Raw genomic sequence first — 20167 nt, forward strand, 5'->3', positions numbered from 1 at the left:
GAAAGTGCTCCTTTTGGATTTTTCTTTCGATCTTACGTGCGGTGCACTCTCCTGCTAGGATGAAGAAGTGGCCATGTTGCAGCAGGTAGGTATATAAAACAACCTATATATATATATATATATATATATATATATATATATATACACATATATATGTATATACATGCGGCGGGAGCACAAAACACTTGTAACAATTTTTACATGAACCCTTATCAAAAATGAATAGAAGAGGAGAAAAGGACATTACATAATTATGCATATTTCAAACAATCAATCGGTGCCCTGCAGTAAAGAAAGGAGGATATATATACTTATATTACATATTCGGCTTGGTTAATGCTTAAAAAAGATTCGCAATTTTGTCATTGCGCGCATCCCTATTTTTATGAAGCAGAAAAAAAAAAAAAAAAAGAATATATGAACCATGAAACATAAACGATAGACGTATATCCCCACTATCGTAGGACTGGCGTAGAAAAATGCTTGTATCTGTCACGTTTTTAATTTAAAAATTCTCCTTCTCAACAGGTTAAAAAATACACACAATTATCTTTTTTTTTTTTTTTTTATTTTCCATTATTATAAAAAAAAAAGTTCTACAGAATCAGAGGAAAAGGAAGGGGCGAGGATTGGGGTCAGGTATTTCGGTGACCGACCCCTCTTCTCTCTCTCTCTCTCTCTCTATATATATATATATATATTTTTCCCCTTGTTAACGCACCCGTAAAATTGGGTAAAAAAAAAAAAAAAAGAAAAGCACCAGCTCGTGTAGCATTTTTATTATCTCTACGCACTTGCAAAAGTAGGTAAGTTTAAACATACTGGCCTAGTCACCACCACATATAAATTATATCTATACATATTTAAATTTTTTTGTATTTACCTATTATTACCTTATGTATATGTATATATATATATATATATATATATATATATATATATATAGAATTATTTGGCGTTCCATAGTGGGTACAGCAACTTACGGTTCCGCCCTGCCAGTCCTGGCACAAGGGGAAAAGAGAAGAGCCATCTCTATCTGATATAAAATCTAGTATTGTTGGTGAGCTGGTCAGATATACCACCATACATATAATCACATATATATACAATATAGACTATGCATGTTTTCATATACATAATTCACTGAGCATTGTGCTGTGCTTTTATTTTCCCCTCCCTCCCCACATCATCATTCTTCAATGCACGACGAAGCAAAGAACCCAGTTTGTTAATCGGGAGGATTGTTTCACATCGGATTGTATCTGCATGTTGTGATATTCCACCTTATGGTATGCAAATAAACGACACAAATTAACATACGCACGCGAACAAGTGTATATACATACTACATATATATATATATATATATATATATATATATATGTACGTATGAAATATATATGCTGGCCACGCACTAAAGCCTTACCTAGTTCTCCCCCTCCAATTAGTTCGTACATTGACAAATTCCTTCAGCGAATTCGAAAACAGCACAAGGGAAGAAAAAAAAAAAAAAAAAAAAAAAAAAAAAACAGGAGCATAATTTTGTTGCCAAAAAAAAAAAAGAGAAACATAATTTTGTTGCTAAAAAAAAGCAGCAACGAACTTTAGCTTATTTTTTTTACATAAAAAAAAAAAAAAAAAAAAAAAAATAATTTACCAAGTTTTTACCATTTTTTCTGGTACCACATATATAATTACGGCCCTTCTTTTTTTCTCTCCCCTTTTTGCTTCTTCCTTTTGTTGGCCGTTTTTTCTTTTTTTTTTCTTTTTTTGACATACATTTTCTTCTGTGCGTCACTTGAAATTTAAACAAATGGATAAGAAGATGCTGCCTCATCACAAATATAGTTACATCCCAAAGCAGAACAAGAAGCTCATATATGAGTATTTGTTTAAAGGTAAGTCCTCCTCGTCCATATGTCCGTGCCTCTGAAGGCTACTACCCAATGTGTATAATATAGCATGTTAAGAGAGAGAGAGTGTTGCACAGGTGTTATGTACTCATTCGAGTATAATCCTGTGCACTGATTACCTCACTAACGAGCGAACTGACATGGATACTAAGACTCTAGTATACATACATGTGAAAATAAAAATTTTTACACACTCCCTCCCCTTTTTCTCTTATCAACCACACCACACAGAGGGTGTTATTGTTGTAGAAAAAGATGCCAAAGTTCCACGCCATCCGCACCTGAACATTCCCAACTTGCACATCATGATGACTCTCAAATCTCTCAAAAGTAGGAACTATGTTGAAGAGAAGTATAATTGGAAGCACCAGTACTTCATATTGAACAATGAAGGTAAAGCTAGGCATGGAGTTGCATCTGTATGTGTGGCTTCAGACGCATCTGTATGTGTGGCTTCAGACGCATCTGTATGTGTGGCTTCAGACGCATCTGTATGTGTGGCTACAGACGCATCTGTATGTGTGGCTACAGACGCATCTGTATATGGGGTTACAGACGCATCTGTATATGGGGTTACAGATACTTATTTGACGGACGTCAAAGCAGAAGCACCCACCCGCTAGGGTCGTGATTCCAAACATGGATTCATTTTCTCCCCAATGCGCACTCCACATCTACTTCCACCACTTGAAATGTACCACATTTGAAGCGCCACATTTGAAGCGCCACATTTGAAACGCCACATTTGAAACTCCACATTTGAAACTCCACATTTGAAACTCCACATTTGCATTTTTACATTTTGCGCCACTCCCCACTTTTGAAGGCATCGAATATCTGAGGGAATTCCTGCACCTGCCACCATCGATTTTCCCTGCCACTCTATCGAAGAAAGTTGTTAATCGGGCTCCAAAAATTGAGGAGGAATTTTCAAGGGAACTTAGACAACCCATGGGAAGAGGTCGATCATATGATAGGAGAACCTTTGAGTAGTAAAACTTCCACCAAATCGCAATCCCTTTTCCCCCCACCCTCTACAAGTCTCAAACCGTGTGTCACTTATTTTTATGAATGTGAATGTGAAATGTAAGAAGGTGCTTTAGATGAGTGTTAAATGCACCTTTGGAATGGTAGGTATAACATCCTTTGAGTTTTACTACAATTTATGCCATTTATACATGATATATATGCCATGCGATGGTGTATATACTTTTTTTTTTTTTTTTTTTTTTTTTTTAAGAAATAATTTTATGCCTGATTTTGAAAAAAGGAAAAAAAAAAAAAAAACTATAAATTTTATGAAAACATTTTTTATTTTAATTTTTACATCCACATGGATAAAAAAGAATTGTGGCTAGTAATAAACTTGATGAACCAAAAAAAAAAAAATATATAGAAGTGGTGTATAGAAGTGGTGTATAGAAGTGGTTGTGGGAGAGCAATGCACATAATGGATTGTAGTGGACGTGGAACTGGTTGAAGCTCTTTACTCTTCTATTATTTCACATTCCCATTTTTCTGACAGCTCCATCATAAGGAGGAGGTGAAAAAAAAAAAAAAAAAATTGGACACAATTGGGAAATGCCTCTTCCACGTCCTCGTCTACTTCCACTTCTTTTACGTTTATTTTTGACTCTCTCCATCGTTGGGTGATAAACATTTATAAAGAGAATTTTCGCTTGTTTTTTTTCCGTCCACATGAAAAAAAATTGAAATTGAAATAACACATCTAGAGGGAAATCAGAGAACGCTTTTAAATCAGGAGTAATTACCACTACTGTGTGAGATGATCCTTCTGGTTCTGCTTCTGGTTCTACTTCTGGTTCTACTTCTGGTTCTGGTTCTGATTCTGGTTCTGGTTCTGGTTCTGGTTCTGGTTCTGCTTCTGGTTCTGCTTCTGGTTCTGCTTCTGGTTCTGCTTCTGGTTCTGCTTCTGGTTCTGCTTCTGGTTCTGCTTCTGGTTCTGCTTCTGGTTCTGCTTCTGGTTCTGGTTCTGGTTCTGCTTCTTTTTTGCGAGGAGGGGGCCAGGGTTGGAGAAACCATGTGCATGTCGAATCTAACACAGAGTGGGGATTTGCACATTTCTTGGTAAAATACTTTCAAAAAAAAAAATTAGAACGTGAAAAAATAATTCGACACCATGCTGAATCGGTTGACGTTGACATGCTTAGTTTTTAATATGCTGGAAATATACTTTGGTTATATGTGGTTTCACGCATGAGGTTGGCCCCCTTCTCTCCTCTATGCTGTTTCCATCACTTCTTCTTCTTTTTCTTCTTCTTGCGTAGTTGTGTCTTGTTGTCCCCTTCTGCATCGAGAGTAATCGGCTGTGGGACAATGCGACCGGCAAGAATGTCTTCTCTCCTGGTTTTCCTCTTTAGATATTTGTTATCAATCATTCTTTTAATTTTGTCTTGAATGAGCTTATAGTTGTGTTCCTTTTTTTTGATGTATTCCTTAAAGAAAGTGGGGAGTTGGATGTCATAAAATTTCATTAGGGAATTCTTAGTCTTCTGTGAGAATAGCCTTCTTTCTTGCTTGTAGAGTTTATTTTGATTGATGATATTCTGTTTCATCGCGTTATAATTAAGTGAATCATGATATGTTTTTTCAAATTCTTCCTTGTCAAAATTATTGAAGTATTGTTGAGCTTTTTGATTCAACATAAAGTAGATGTAATCAGGTTTAATACCTTCCAGAAATTCTCTATTTTTAAGTCTATGCATGATTGTTTCTAATTTTAAGAAAGCATTATCACGTTTGAGAACAAGAGGGCATTTTTCAACATTTAAAAAATCGAAGAACATTTTTAAAATAGATGGATGGATACCTTGATTATTTATCTCACGATTTACTCTTATCATAGCAATTAGTATAGTAGTTTCATCTTCTTTTAGAATTTTTTGAACCCGTTCATTATCATCTGGAGGTGTTTCTGGGGACACTTCCTTTAAATTGCGTACAGCTATCCATTGTTTCCATAGTAACTCTTTTTCATACTTAAACATTTCTGTATAAGATGGCATTAAAAATCTTAACTTGTATTCAATTCTATAACAGAAATCATCATACGATATTTCTGGTCGATTTTTAAAAAGTTTATCAATAAAAAGTCTAGGTGTCAATGAATGACAACACAAATTTTTAAATGGATCACACAATTTCCCAATAAGTTTCAGTAATTCATATTTTACAGGATCAATTAAACCGAATGGTAATTCATACCCTTTTAAATATTTTGCTTTTATTTTTTCTTTTAGAATTATAAATGGTTCCTTTTCTATCAAGTGCATTGGGACAGGTAAGGTTGTATATGGGTATCCTTCAATTAAATCTTCAATAATTTTATATTTTGATGAATTTTTAAATTCAACATTTTTACTAATCTTGTTTTTCAATTTTTCTTCCCTTTTTTTTTTATTTACTATTATTTTCCCTTTTTCTTGATTCACTTTTTTTTGTGCTGGCTTTGATACAAACACTCTCCATGGCCTCACACCATGTTCCTCCTTTCTCCAATAGTAGATAAACTGCCGATTTGAGAATTTTCTGAAATTCCATTTTTTACAAATCGTACGTCTACTACCAGTATTCATCACTACCACATTGCTACAGCATCTTTCACTCTCCAAACAAGTTGGAGCTACGAATGAGAATGAACCACACCAATTGTCCTTCGGTCCATTTGTCACCAGAAGAAATGGAATCGTCATAACCACAGCTAGTCGTCGCAACGTCCCTTCAGCAATGGAAACCAATTTCCTCAGCATGTGTTCATGCGTGCCCGTCTCGGGAAGTTAGTCATTCCCGTTCTCTGCTACTGGGAGGAAGTGCCAATATGGAAACATGGCAATATGGAAACATGCCAATATGATGACATGCCAATATGATGACATGCCAATATGGAAACATACTGACATGACGATGAGATCGTGCATGAGGTGGTCTCCCTCTCAGTGAGCAGTTAAGTCTGAAGATTCGAGGAGACACATTTCAATCATTCTGGGCTCCTGCACGGAGTGTTCAAAAAGAGAAAAAAAAAAAAAAAAAAAAAAAAAAAAATGGAGTGAAAGTGGAATGACCTTCAATAGATGGGGAAGCGGCGAAATGGAGAAATGGCAAAAACAGATTTACTTTTAAAAGGAAAAAAAAAAAAAAAAAAAAAAAAAAAAAAAAAAAATGGGGAAGCTTTCTAACACGCACGCATTATGAGTGAAAGTCCAACAGTTTCCTCCTAACACATTTTTTTTTTTTTTTTTTTTCTCTCTCTCTCTAGAATGGGAGCGGTTTAAAATGTGGGTGCAGAGATATAACTACCACTTAGACTTCCCGAGATTCTCTTTGGCCCCTGAGGGTGAAATATTTCCAGTAGGAGATAAAGAAAAAACAAAAAAACAGAAAAGCAAAATTGAGAAATCTTACTGTTTTTGCACAAAGCGGGATTGAGTAAAAGTTAATTCCATTCTTGGTTTTTGAGCCAGACTCTCCCGTACATTGAGAATTGCTTCTTTTTTTTTTTTTTGCTCTCTTTTTTTGCTCTCTTTTTTTTTTTTCGTTTTGTGACTTCCTCACCGTACTTTGATACGTTCGAAAGTCCCTACATTCTTCACTCTACACTTCTTCATTCTACACTTCTCCACTTGTTCATTTTTCCCTTGCTAACGGGTACAACCAACACGCCTCTGATTCAGCATTGAAATTTCCACCAGCTGCACGTATGCATATATATACTTTGCTGCTGAAACAGGAGTGATAATTTTTTTTTTTCCCATTCGAAACACTTTTTCTGTCTTCCTGTGGAAGATTAAAGACAAGAAGGAATGGCAGTTAAGTGATAATCCACTACATTCCCTTTCTGTTACTTCTATGACCATCTCTGCTGCGACCACACTACCGTTAGCTCTACCCTCTGCTAGACACTTCTTTCCTTTTTGCATGTAAAAAATGAAGGATGTAAATCTTTGGGATTATGGAAAAGTTAAGGTGTATCTGTGGAAGACAGACAAAACAAGTGATAAGTTGTTTCATGAAATATGTAATAAAGTAAGAAGCCTGTATGAAAAAATAAATTATGACGACTTGTTTCATCACATGTATGGATATATTAAACATATAAATCAGAGTAATAATGAATTATTTCTAAGAATTGAATCTCCTATATGTACATGTTCAGATAACAAGAACAAGGAACAAGAGGATGAATACTTTTTTTCGATTTTTAAAAATGCAAATTATATGAGAAGAAATGGAGCTCTCTCCATTAGCTACATTGATCTTTCTGACAAGTCCATTCGTGTAGATCCGTTGAATTTTTTTTCGAATGTTTTTATATCTATTGGTATTCATGAGTTGCATGATGGAACAGCAGGAAGATCTCTTGGCAATGCGACCTATACAAACACGCAATCTAATTACAAGGAGGGGAGTGCCGATTGTGCTCTGCCGCTTCCCACTCGACAAGAATTCTCTGGTGAAGAGGTGACTGGTTTGTCTCATATGAAGGAAAATATAATCCATTTGATAAACACACACAATCACATATATTTTCAAAATAGCTGTGTATTCATACAACGGGTTCTTGTCATTCCCTCGTTCGATAAGTATGACGATTTTATCATGTCACAGATTATGCAAATAAATGAAAGTTTTCTTTACTCCAGCAGATCCGAACAGGTAGATCCCGTTATTGCTAGGAGCACTACATCTGGTAGGATGCCTGCAAATGTGAGAGAAGATGGAATGGAAGCACAAGAGGAGACCAAGAAGGTAGAAGAGAAAACCAAGAAGGTAGAAGAGAAAACCAAGAAGGTAGAAGAGGAGACCAAAAAGGTAGAAGAGGAGACCAAGAAGGTAGAAGAGGAGACCAAAAAGGTAGAAGAGGAGACCAAAAAGGTAGAAGAGGAGACCAAAAAGGTAGAAGGGAAGAATAAAATAAATGCATATGATTACATAATGCAAGGGAAGTTCACACCCATGAATAAATCACCGTATTACTTCTCAGCTAAAGAAAATAATTCCAAATGTAGGAATTCAAATGATCGGGCTGTTACTTCAGAACATGTGGTTCTTCCCTGTACCAATTTGCAAGAAAAAGAGGAAAAAGTGGATACTACTTCTTTTTTTGTAGATTCTTCCCTTAATGAACCTACGTTTTTTCACAATGATCTTTGTGGATTGGAAGAAAAGGATACTAGTTCTAAGATGGAAAGGGAGAGGAATAATTCGGAAAGTTGTGTCGCTTATTTTTCTTCCAATCTTGTCACAGAAGGAAGAAGTGGAGAAAAAAGTGGAGAAAAGAGTGGCGAAAGAAGTGGAGAAAAAAGTGGCGAAAGAAGTGGAGAAAAAAGTGGCGAAAAAAGTGGAGAAAAAAGTGGCGAAAGAAGTGGAGAAAAAAGTGGAGAAAGAAGTAGCCATGGGAAGACAGGAAACATGAAGAGAAAAAAGTATTCATCTAATTTTTTAAAAATTTTCAATAAAAATATTTCGAAGGAATACAAATCAGTGAATGTGCATTCGTCAAGTGGAGAGGGGGATGATGGAACATCTGATGAATGCATTTTTGATAATTGGAGTCAGGGGAGGAGAAGTGCAGAAAATCACATACAACTTAGTGTAGGGGAAGATACATCTAACATAGATGAAAATGAAAAAGATGTAATAAAAACAACACATCAGGAATCCATTTCTGTGACGTGTAAAAATTATCATAATTTTAAAATAATAATCTTTTTACCATCTGTGAAAAAGCATTTTAACATCCAGTATAATAAATTCCTTCAAGCAGTTCTTCTGAACGCATTTTACATTTTCATATTTTTTTTGCATGATATGTTGACAAAGGAAAGTATGTGGAAATACATGCACGAACTTATAGAAAATCTGAATTGTAATGCACGTAGGAGGAGGGGTGCAAAAATTGGTAGCGAAAGTGTCTTGGAAAGAAGAAGAAGAAGGAGGAAGAAGAAGAAGAGCCTGGGCCCAAATGAAGAATTCAGAGAAAGATGTACATTCGACACACCTCATAGAAGTTATGGGTGGTGGGGAGACAGCTCCAGTGATTGGAGAAGTTATATAAATATATTGAATGGAGTGGTGGGACATCCAGATAAACATCATAAAGTGGAGAAATTTGATGAATTGGAGAAGTTTGGAAAATCGGATACCTTCGAGAAATTGGAGAAGTTTGGAAAATATAACGGGACGTTCTCTGTGCAGCGAATAAAAGGAAGTTCGAGACGGAACCTGGAGTTGAAAAAAAGCCACAGCAGTAAGGACATCACAAGTAAGGGAATCTTGAACGGGCAAGGAAGCAATCACGACAGAAGCAATCACGACAGAAGCAATCACGACAGAAGCAATCACGACAGGAGCAATCACGACAGAAGCAATCACGACAGAAGCAATCACGACAGAAGCAATCACGACAAAAACATCTACGCAAACATTAAGAAATACTACAATGATGTAAAGTCAAGCATCTTGAGCAACACTAGCCATGTCACAGCGAAGGGGGATGGGTTCGTTTACGAGAGTATTCCCCGTACTTCTAGATGCAGTGCATATGAAGAAGGTATGCGCATGCATAAAGGAAATGCTCTCACTATGGTAGATGCATTGGATGAGAAATCAGTAAAAGAATCTGTCGTCCTGGATATGAGTGTGGATGGAGGTATCCATACGGTTGGACGAGAGGAAGAAAGGGAGGGTACACTAAAAACAAGGCAACGTTTTGATGAACCCATAGAATTGGGAGAATTCAATTCAGAGAAATGTAGCCATGGGAATGCAGAAAATAAAGAGAAACACACAAGGAGGGGAGAGAATGGAAACGGCGACGATGAAGAGGGTGACTATAAAGATAGTGCCGATGAAGATAGTGTCGATGAAGACAGAGCCGATGAAGACAGTGGTGATGAAGACAGTGGTGATGAAGACAGTGTCGATGAAGACAGTGCCGATGAAGACAGTGCCGATGAAGACGGAGGCAATGACAATTATCAACTTGATCATGGTGAGAACTATGATGAGGAACTTTCCTATACCCAGGGCAATGATCAGGTGGATGACGAGCTGGATGATTCTGAGGAAAGCAATAGGGAGGAGGAGGAGACATCGAAGAAGAGTGGAACACGTGAAGGAGAGAGTAGAAGAAAGGATAGCAGAAAAGGAGACAATCCGAAGGGACACAGGAGCGAACCGAATAGACGAGAATCTGAAAGGAAGAAAAGGGAAGGTGACATATTTCTTTTACTAGGAAGCCCATTAGACTCGATGGAGTTGTATCTAGAGTGCCACGAGTTGAATAAAAAACGAGATCATGATGATGATTGTGATAGTGACTGTGGTGGTGATTGCTGTGGTTACATCTATGCGATGGTCGAAGGGAATAGCTTGTTCTGCATAACACTATCAATGCACATGTACACAATCCAGAACTGGGGGCATTTTTGCAAATTAAATAACAATGAAAAATATTCCTTTCGATTGGCTGAGATAGTGGAGAATTTAGTTATCCAGACATATGAGAAATTACTTCCTAGTAAGTACATGAACTACACAAACTTTTTTTTCGACACATCATCATATAGTGGTTCTGTCAAAGAAAGATCATACAACCCGTATCTTCATAATTCTCATTTTTCTCTATACAATATTGATAATACAAATGATTCTTCAGCATTATCTAATGTGTCTAAAAATATAAATTCATTCATTAATGTTATTAACGATTATGAGAGGGGAGAAGAAAAAGTAGAAGAAGAAGCAGAAGAAGATCACTCGATTCATGAATTTGATGAAAAATATTTCTATTTCTATGACACTTGTATAAAAACACACAACATTGTGTTGTATCTAACCTCATTTATTGAATACAAACTTAGCGAGTGTTTATCTGCTATGAAAAAGGCATATATTAACATTCTCCATACTAAAAGATCATCTCGTGAAAGTTGTCTCCTTGAGAACCGATCAACTTGGTTAAACAATGGAGAGTTTGATCCGATACAACAAAGCATTACTACTGTGCAAGAACTGTTTTGTGATTATTTGATGTGCTACTTGAAGTACTTCCTTGCCATAAAGAAGAGAAGACAGATTTTTAGTATTGTAAGTAAGTACTCATGCATCATAGAAAGATTGAACTATAGTTTGTATATCAGATTTTATATGGAACTGTCTAATATATATAGATACATTGGTGCCTTCCGTAAGTTTTCTTTCGTAATATATCTTTTATGCATAAAATTCTTCACGAATAGGAAATTTTATGTAACATACATGTTTTTGAACAGCATTTTGCCGTTCTATGGTCTTCCCTACATCCACACAAATTTAAATGGAAAAAAAGTTGAATCGTCTAATATGCACCATACTGTTGGATTGGGAACTTGTGGAATCACTGTCACGAATGACGAAGAGGGGGACGACCACTATCCCTATGATTGTCTGAATAAGATATTTCAAAACAAATCGGAGCAAATGAATTTTCCAATTCGTTGGCTCCAGAAGGCGGAGGCGATTTCTCGCCTCAGAGTCAATAGGAAACCAAATGGGAGATCAAATGGAATCACGAATCGTAGTGCTAACCAAGAAAACAAAGACTACAACATTTTAAACGGGTTCAAAACTGAGGAGACAATCGAGAAGGGACCAACCGACACGTGCATTGGTAGAGAGGTGAGTGAAAATGAACCCATATCACTAAGGCCAGAAGCGGAGAAGACAACATTGCATGCAGGAGAGGCACACGAAATGAGTGAAAGAATGCAACAAGATGTGTATCTATATAATACATTTGAACACATATTGGAATCATCAAGTAAGCACAACTTGAAACAGATGTTCGTTTTTTTCTTCAAAAAAATGAGTAGTAAAAGCTTTTTCTGCCAAAAGAAGCATGAAGAAAAAATGAGCATCTTTAAAAAAAAAAGAAGAAGAAGAAGACAAAATTTTAAACTTCAATATGACATTTTGACATTCCTCAGTGAAGTTCTTAAAAGAATAAATATGGAATATGAATTCATCGTTTGTAGTTTGCTTTTATTATTTTTTTTACAAAAATTCTTATCAAAAGATATGCAAAAATATATTCTTTACAATATATATGAAATTCTTAATAAGACTAAGAAGTATATTTACTTCCCACCCTTTGTGTCCCTAGTCATGGATAAACAACACAAAAAAAAAAGGAAAACATACATTAAGATGTTAAATCAGGAAGGAAGCATAAAGTTTCATAAGAAATGCCCTAGTCATGGATATGATACTGAAGCAAACTGTATGTGTTGCAATTCTTTTTTATGGGATAGCTCATCAGAAGAGAATTCTTCTGTTTATGATTATTCCTCCTCATGTAGTAGTAATTATACTGAAACCGATTGTGAATCTGATAATGGTGGTGACGTGATAGGTAAGTATGAGACAAATGGAAGTTTTCAAACAATGCATAACTCTGTTATTCCTGATAAATGGAATAAGAATAACATTGCAGATGTAGATACAGGGTTTAAATCTTACAATGGAACATTCCAAAAGAAAAGTTCAAATGAAGAGAAAGGAAAGAAAAGAAAAGGTAGTAACAGAAGGAGAAAATTGCCAACTTCTAAACGATTGCACTTTCTCTGTGGATTCACAGAAGGTAAATGTGCACCTTCTCCTATATTATTGAATATGGAATATGTAAATGATAATCAAAATAATGAAAGAGTATACAAAAAGATGGAATTTAATAATTGTATGGAAAAAAAAGAAAGTAAAGAAGATATTTCAAGAGAATATCGAAACGTTTTTAAATATAATCCATTTAATGAAGAAGAAAAAAATATAAAGTTACAAAATATGTGTGATGTGAATGATGTGAGAAATGTAGAAATTACCTTAAAAAATACACTTTCAACCAACTTGGTTTTAAATAATGTTAGTCTTATTACTTCTGGAGTTCCGGTTGAGAATTACCCTTCCAACGTTTTTCTCTTTTCCAAAAAAAAAAAACATTTGACTAAAATTCGTCTATCTTTCAAAGCAAAAGAAACAGGAATTCTTTTTCTTCTTGGAATATCATATTGCATTAGTTACCTTCATTTTACGCAGTACCTTTTTTACGACACTTCTGTTCTTAGAAAATGTTTTATGAACGATATTTTTTTTTTATATCGTCATCTCGAAGATAATTCTGCTCAGGAAAAAAAAAAAAAAAAAAAAAAAATGTACAAAAATTATGTACATGTTCAGGTAGAAAGTGTAAAAAAGGAGGAACAACAACATCAGCATGAGCATCCCATGATGGATAATTCTGACATGAAAAAATGTGAAAAGAAAGAAAAGGAAGATTCTACATGGGGTACAAGCGATCAGAAAAAAAATGCACTCTTAGGAGATGAAGTCAAACCTTCTAACAACATTGTTAATGAGTGTGAATTAGACAAAGTTATGTTGCTGAACTATGCATTTAAAATATCAAGCACATGTTCCATCTTTATTATTGAAAATTATTTTTCTCTCAACTCAGAAATCAAGCTATATAACTTCAGCAAATATGTCAATGTACGGTCGATGGTATATGATAATTCTTATATGGATGAATTTATTGCAACTTCTTCATCTTCCATTGAAGGGAAGAGGAGGTTAATTAGAGATGGCTCTTGGTGGTGTAACAATGATTCTGAAGAAGAGAAAAAATCGGAAGGGAATCTCATTCAAGAATTGAACAAAGGATTCAGTAAAGAAAATGGAAGAAATGTTGTTTACGTTCACTCTGATTTGAAGGGTGACGTTCGCTCTGATTTGAAGGATGACGTTCACTCTGATTTGAAGGATGACGTTTACTCTGATTTGAAGGATAACGACCAACTGCGCCCCCTCGATGGAGACAAAACTGAAAAGGTAGAATCAAATCCAAGAATTTCCAAAACAGGTGAAGAGTGGAAAAACAACGATATAAGAGATTCTACATCTATGTGTGATAACATGAAAGACGGAACTCTTCAGTACATTCACAATGATGGTGTAAGAACTGAGACTATTGGAAGATGCAAATCACAGGAAAGATCCTTAGTGGAAACGCACAGGGGAGACACGTCCAATTGGAAAGGTATACATATAGGTGAAGAAAAATCACTCAAGAGGTCATCTTTGTCTATATCATCTACATCTGAATCATCCACTTCTCCAGCTTCGTCAGCTTTGTCATCCTCGTCGGTTACTTCTTCCACATGGTACGGAAGAAGACAATTGGAAGGAGGTAATAAGTCTGAGGTAGAACGGCTTAAATCGTTTAAACAATGTGGAATGGCTAGACTTGGAGGTAGGGAAAACTTTGATGAAATGAATGACAACTTGTACTTCTCAAGCGACGCAAGATTCACAGAAATGTTGGAAGGGGAAACTAGATTTTTGTGTCTCGTGCTGGAAAATAAAAGTAATAATGTTGACATAAATTACCTGAACGTTCAGGTAAAATATAAACATAAATTTCTTGGAGATTATTTTATAAAATTTTTTTTTAATAAATCGTTTTATATGAAACAGAAATTTGGAAATGATAATAATGAAGATGTAATAAAAATTAAAGAAGGAGAATCATTACATATTAAGAGAGGTCATTTTTTGTATATACCTATTAAATGTATTGGTTCTATTATGGTCAATGAGTGTGATATACGTATCATGTATTCTAGTGAAAAAAATAGTGCATATTATGCAGTGCAAAAAATGAAATTGCGAATCAATGTTCTTCGAAATATATCTGTGGACAACGTTTTTTATTTCCCTTACGTCAGTTTCAATTATAATGAGATATTAACAGAATTGCTGAATTCCAATTACTATAACTCAAGTATTGTCAAAATGTTGGGTTCTTTAAATATTGCAAAAGGTCATGAGAAATGCATGACAGGAGGTTATTATTATCACATGCCCAATGCTGCAGATAGTGTCATTTGGCATATAAATGATTTAAGGAAAAGAAGATTAAAGTATAAAGAAATTAATGTAGATAGTTATTTTGAGTGGCAGTATGGTGAGAAGAGCAGGAGGAGTGCATCTCTCAGGGGAAGCAGACAGATCACCCCAGGCCAAGTCAGTGTGGCAGTGAATTCACGTGGCAAAATTGATCCCATCTTGAAAGAGTTCACGTCCAACAGACCAGCGTGTAACGAACCAGCGTGTAGCGTGCGTTGTGAGGAAATCAAACGTTTCTATGAACCAAGAAAGAACCTTGTTATCTGTAGCGATAACAAGTACATGTTTCTAGAAATATACATTCGAAATTTCAGTGGATGTGTAAATTATTGCAAGGCAAGAAAGGCTGGAAGACGACCTACTTGTATGGTTGATACAGATGTGAACAAGAACAAATGGGTTCTATGGGTGAAGAGGATAAAAAGAAACAAGAATCTATGTTTTCAGAATCAGGAAGATGTATTAAAATATTTTTTACTATATTTAGATATTCATGTATACTTGTCATTTTCCACACATAATAAATCTGGTATTTTAAGTCTTTACAGCTCATACCTCAATCATATATATATGTATAAAAAGAAAATGTGCAATTTCTTTTTAAATTTACAAAAGGAGAAGTTACATTTATTCAATGGTCAAAGAAGCACGCAAAGTATTTCATCATTTTTAATGGAAGATCATGCAAGTTCAACTTCATTAGTTAGAGGCAGATCACGACCTCGCCAGCGATTCTCGGAGCATCTTAATGCACCAAAGCGGGAGACATTGCCCTGTCTAGGAGGGGACGATATGGTAAAAACTGAGGAATCTGGACGAGTGGGAGAAGCGAGTACGACCTCTCGTTGCATGTCTAAGCAAGGTCCCGCTGAAAAGAGAGAAAAAAGTGCAAGCTTAGGAAAGTTGCTGTTCAAAACCAATTTGATGAACGATATATTTTATCCTCCAATATTTATAATACCAAAATTTTACAACTGCAAAAAAAAGAACAGTGTTATCATACCCAAGTGTTCTAAAATACAGGATTTTAAAAATATGAACGAAATTGGAATTAAAAAAAAATATTTCCAGTCCAAAGTTGGGGAATTTTTTATGGTTAAAATATTCTTGAAGAACCTATCAGCACTTGACCTTGGCCAATACACGCTTTTGATATATCCATCAAATATGAGTTGCATAAAAATTAGTGGAACTTTAAACAAAGATGGCTTTCTGGTCTCTTCCACGAAGAATAAAGAACGAGATTCCCCTCAATCAGAACTAGCCTATACCTTTACCCAGGAAACAAATAATAATACCTTTAACAGTTACGCAGAAAAGATTAAATTAAGACGAAAGAAAAAATGTTACCTTTTGCACACCTTCCATGTATATTCGTTATTTCCAGGTAAGGTTTTATTTTACGTATGCATATATTTGCACTCATACCATTCGCTCCTTTTCCACCACGAGCCCATTTTGGTGACTGTTGTTTAGGGTCACGGAATTAAAGAAGAAAAAAAAAAGGGAGCTAATTGTGAAGAGGCGTTTATTTACACTTCTATGCCTGTACGTGTGTGTGATTATGCCTGTACGTGCTTGTGGTTATGCCTGTACGTGCTTCTGGTTATGCCTGAACATACATGTGGTTATGCCTGTACGTGTGTGTGATTATGCCTGTACGTGTGTGTGATTATGCCCGTACGTGTGTGTGATTATGCCCGTACGTGCTTGTGGTTATGCCTGTACGTGTGTGTGATTATGCCTGTACGTGTGTGTGATTATGCCTGAACGTACATGTGGTTATGCCTGAACGTACATGTGATTATGTCTGAACGTACATGTGATTATGTCTGAACGTACATATGTTTGCTTGTACCCCGATGGGGGGAATTGTGGATACACGCTCTTTAATAAGATACATGACTGCATGAAAAAAATTAAAATATAAAATTGAAATAGCAAAGGTGCAACACGGACTTATACGAATAAAATACCCATCTGTTAAAAGGAAAAGAACTCCGATTCCCCAGGTCATGTATCACTCACTGCAACAATGAGATAGGAGGAAGGGGAGCTGGGACTCATTTTGCTATAACTGTTTTTCTCTCCCCCCTCCCCCAATTTTTTTTCTTTTTTTGCAACATCCCAATTGGGTATCCAACTTTTTTTTTTTTTTTTTTTTTTTTATTTTATTATTATTTTATTTATTTTATTATTATTTATTTTATTTATTTTATTTTATTATTATTTTATTTATTTTATTATTATTTATTTTATTTATTTTATTTTATTATTATTTTATTTATTTATTTATTTTTTTTTTTGTTGTTCTCTTTACATTTTCGAACATTGGAACACTAATCATCCTTTGGTTGAAAAAGTGAATGAACTTGTTTTTTTTTACTTATGGCTATAATAATTTAAAATTGATATGTGCGACCGGTCGTCGTCCTTCGGGCACGAACACATACAAGTATATATAAAAGTGGAGAAGAAAAAGGGTTGACGAAGGAGAACGAAAAAACAGGGAAGAAAAAAAGGAAAAGAAAAATTACTAGCACGAAAGGCCACTAAAAGGAAGGTTTTATTGGTGGGGAAAAAAAAAAAAAAAAACATTTCACCCATTTTGGGCAGAAAAAACTTTTGACGTGTGTGTGTGTTTTTTTTTTTTTTTTTTTAAGACCATTGATACATAACAAGATGGATGAAATTGTGCTTCCTGGGGAAATCATCGGAATGTGCAATACGTTCCTAAATGGAGAAAACACATATTGTGTGAAGACAGAAATAAGATCTGCAATTCTTGGGAAAAAAGAAGTTAGGTTTGACAAAGATGGAAATAAAGTTCTAAGTGTATCCAACACAAAATGGTTCGTTGCGTTACCACAAGTAGGAGATATAGTAATTTGCAAGGTTTATAGAGTTACATTTAACATAATTTATTGTACCATCATTTTATTGAATAATAAAGTATTAAAAAATCCATTTAAGGGATACATAAACAAAAGTGATATTCACCTCTACGAAGGAGAATTGGGTGATAATTTCGAATGCTACAAACAAGGGGATATAATAAAAGCTAAAGTTTTATCGATTGCTCAGCATGGATCATACAAAATATCTACGGTAGGTTCAGATTTAGGTGTCATCTTGGCTCTCAGTAGAATAGGTTAGTTAAATCAAATCCATCAATCTTAGCATGTTTTCATGTTTCTCTTATGTTTATATAAATGAATATCTGTTGCACACATATAGGGGTGGTCGTGGTTGTGATCGTTTAGAAGGATTTATTTACAAACGTGATCTATAATAAAAAAAATGCTCTAATAAAGCAGATTTGCATATACAATGAGGCAAATGCGCATTGCTTCTTTTTTTTTTTTTTTTTTTGGACACTAGTCATATAATATCTCAAATGAAGCCAATTATGTTAACCCTCTCGTGTTTCATTTATTCAAAATTGTTCTAAATAGCTGGAAATTTCTCTAAACTGTTCTCTTTTTCTTTTTCTTTTTTTTTTTTTTTTTTTCTTTAACCATGCAGGTAAAATACTGAAGCCCGTGGCATGGAACCTGATGATCAATGTGAGTGACATGAGTTTCGAGAAGAGGAAAGTCTCCAATGATTTTTCTATTCCGTTTTAGCAACGTTTGGTTTTTTTTTTTTTTTTTTTTTTTTTTTTTTTTTTTTTTTTTCTCTTGTGTTTGGGGGGGGGGGGGGGGGGGAAGATATGTGGGTGGTTATACCTGCACCAATTTATGCATCCATGTAAGCCTCCCTGATTGCATCCATTTTTAAAACGTTTTTCCCCATTTTTAAAACGTTTTTCCCCATTTTTAAAACGTTTTTCCCCATTTTTAATACGTTTTTCCCCATTTTTAAAACGTTTTTCCCCATTTTTAATACGTTTTTCCCCATTTTTAAAACTCCCTTTTATGCCATTTCAATTCATCCACATTGCATATAACCATGCGATGGATGAATATATACACTGGGGCTGTAATTTAGAAAATTACATTAGTAGTCTTAAAAGGTCCGCAGAAACGGTGCTCTTGGGTGTGTCTGGAGATACTTTTCTAGCCACCTCTGGAGGGGATTCTATTATCATTTCTTCGATCGTCCCACTGTCTATTCCATGGGTCACTTCTTTAGATGCACCCTCTTTCTTCATCGACACGAACTGCAGAGGCGTAAATACCTTCTTCGAAATAATTTTTTTTTTTTTTTTTTTTTTCTTAGTTTTCCCAATTTTCCAAGTTTCATTACTGTTCTTATTAACACGGTCCGCTGAGATACGTTCCTTATCATTCATATGATTAATTTTGTCAATATATTCCTCATACTGTTTATACATGCTCTTAAAGGCATGGTTGAGTTGATCGTTTCGTGACATTTTTCGATACAGGGGCGATGATATCAAGTCACTCCATTTGAAATTGTTTTTTATGTATTTTAAATGCCAAAAGTGATCTCTTATAATATTTTTCCTCTTCTTCCCACCAATCATTTGGTTATTTAATGTTCTTACAGCTTTGATGGCATCTTTCTTTTCAAAGAATTCAACATATCCATCTTGATACTTAACAATACACTTTTTTCTATTTTTTTTTATTGTTCTTTTTCTCTCATTCTTCAAAGTGCTCGAAGAGGAAAATGCTTCCATTACTCCCTTCTTCTCCTCGTTATCATCATCTTGAACTCTATTTAAGTGTACCCTACAGACGGATCCATAATTACTAAAAATTTCTCTCACCTTTGCTACATTTAAACCTATTGGGACATCATACAGATATACAATACCTTTTCTCGATTCTTCCCTTTTGATGCTTTTCCATAAATTGTCATTGAATTGGAAGCGTTCGTCAGTTAAGCCTTCGTTTGTGTCGTCTAAATTTGTTTGACTCTTTTTGTTTTTGTTTATTTCTTTAGATTCTTCTTCCTCAGAATGTATATCATTATGCTGGAATTCCTCCTTCTCCTCTTTTTCCGCATCTCTGATTCGGTTTCCCTGATCCATGTCATTAAAATTCAGATTATTTTCATGATGCGTCATTTGACTCGTTTCTGTTTTTTCATTGCTACTTTGGTCCATTCGGTTGATAAGGAGGATGATGCGTAGAAATCTCAGACATAAATTTTTTTTTTTCCTCTCTTTCTTTTTCTTCCTCTTCTTTTACTTCCTCTTCTTTTACTTCCTCTTCTTTTACTTCCTCTTCTTTTTTTTTTTTTTACTATCACATGGGTAATTCTTATGTTTTTCTAAATATTGAAATTTATAACTATCTACTTATTTTGTTCAGGTTTATATATCA

General features: G+C 34.9%; 5 protein-coding genes across 5 annotated transcripts; 3 read left to right on the forward strand and 2 right to left on the reverse strand.

Moving 5' to 3' along the window:
- Positions 1–1825: 1825 nt before the first annotated feature.
- Positions 1826–2906, forward strand: PGO_031400 (40S ribosomal protein S10; the record flags this gene model as incomplete). The annotated part of the gene is made up of 3 exons (XM_028686124.1): positions 1826–1898; positions 2145–2306; positions 2740–2906. The coding sequence occupies 3 exons, from the start codon at positions 1826–1828 to the stop codon at positions 2904–2906; spliced, it is 402 nt and encodes a 133-aa protein (XP_028541925.1).
- Positions 2907–4168: 1262 nt separating this feature from the next.
- On the reverse strand, positions 4169–5683 carry PGO_031410 (hypothetical protein, conserved; the record flags this gene model as incomplete). The annotated part of the gene is made up of 1 exon (XM_028686125.1): positions 4169–5683. The coding sequence occupies one exon, from the start codon at positions 5681–5683 to the stop codon at positions 4169–4171; it is 1515 nt and encodes a 504-aa protein (XP_028541926.1).
- Positions 5684–6857: 1174 nt separating this feature from the next.
- On the forward strand, positions 6858–16349 carry PGO_031420 (hypothetical protein, conserved; the record flags this gene model as incomplete). The annotated part of the gene is made up of 1 exon (XM_028686126.1): positions 6858–16349. The coding sequence occupies one exon, from the start codon at positions 6858–6860 to the stop codon at positions 16347–16349; it is 9492 nt and encodes a 3163-aa protein (XP_028541927.1).
- Positions 16350–17555: 1206 nt separating this feature from the next.
- On the forward strand, positions 17556–18499 carry PGO_031430 (exosome complex component CSL4; the record flags this gene model as incomplete). Its single annotated transcript, XM_028686127.1, has 2 exons — positions 17556–18024; positions 18399–18499. 2 exons carry the CDS (start codon positions 17556–17558, stop codon positions 18497–18499), a joined length of 570 nt encoding a protein of 189 aa, XP_028541928.1.
- Positions 18500–18867: 368 nt separating this feature from the next.
- Positions 18868–19872, reverse strand: PGO_031440 (hypothetical protein, conserved; the record flags this gene model as incomplete). Its single annotated transcript, XM_028686128.1, has 1 exon — positions 18868–19872. The coding sequence occupies one exon, from the start codon at positions 19870–19872 to the stop codon at positions 18868–18870; it is 1005 nt and encodes a 334-aa protein (XP_028541929.1).
- Between the last annotated feature and the right edge of the window lie 295 nt (positions 19873–20167).

Source organism: Plasmodium gonderi, assembly GCF_002157705.1.
Source record: "Plasmodium gonderi DNA, contig: Chr03, whole genome shotgun sequence".
NCBI classification, from domain to species: domain Eukaryota; phylum Apicomplexa; class Aconoidasida; order Haemosporida; family Plasmodiidae; genus Plasmodium; species Plasmodium gonderi.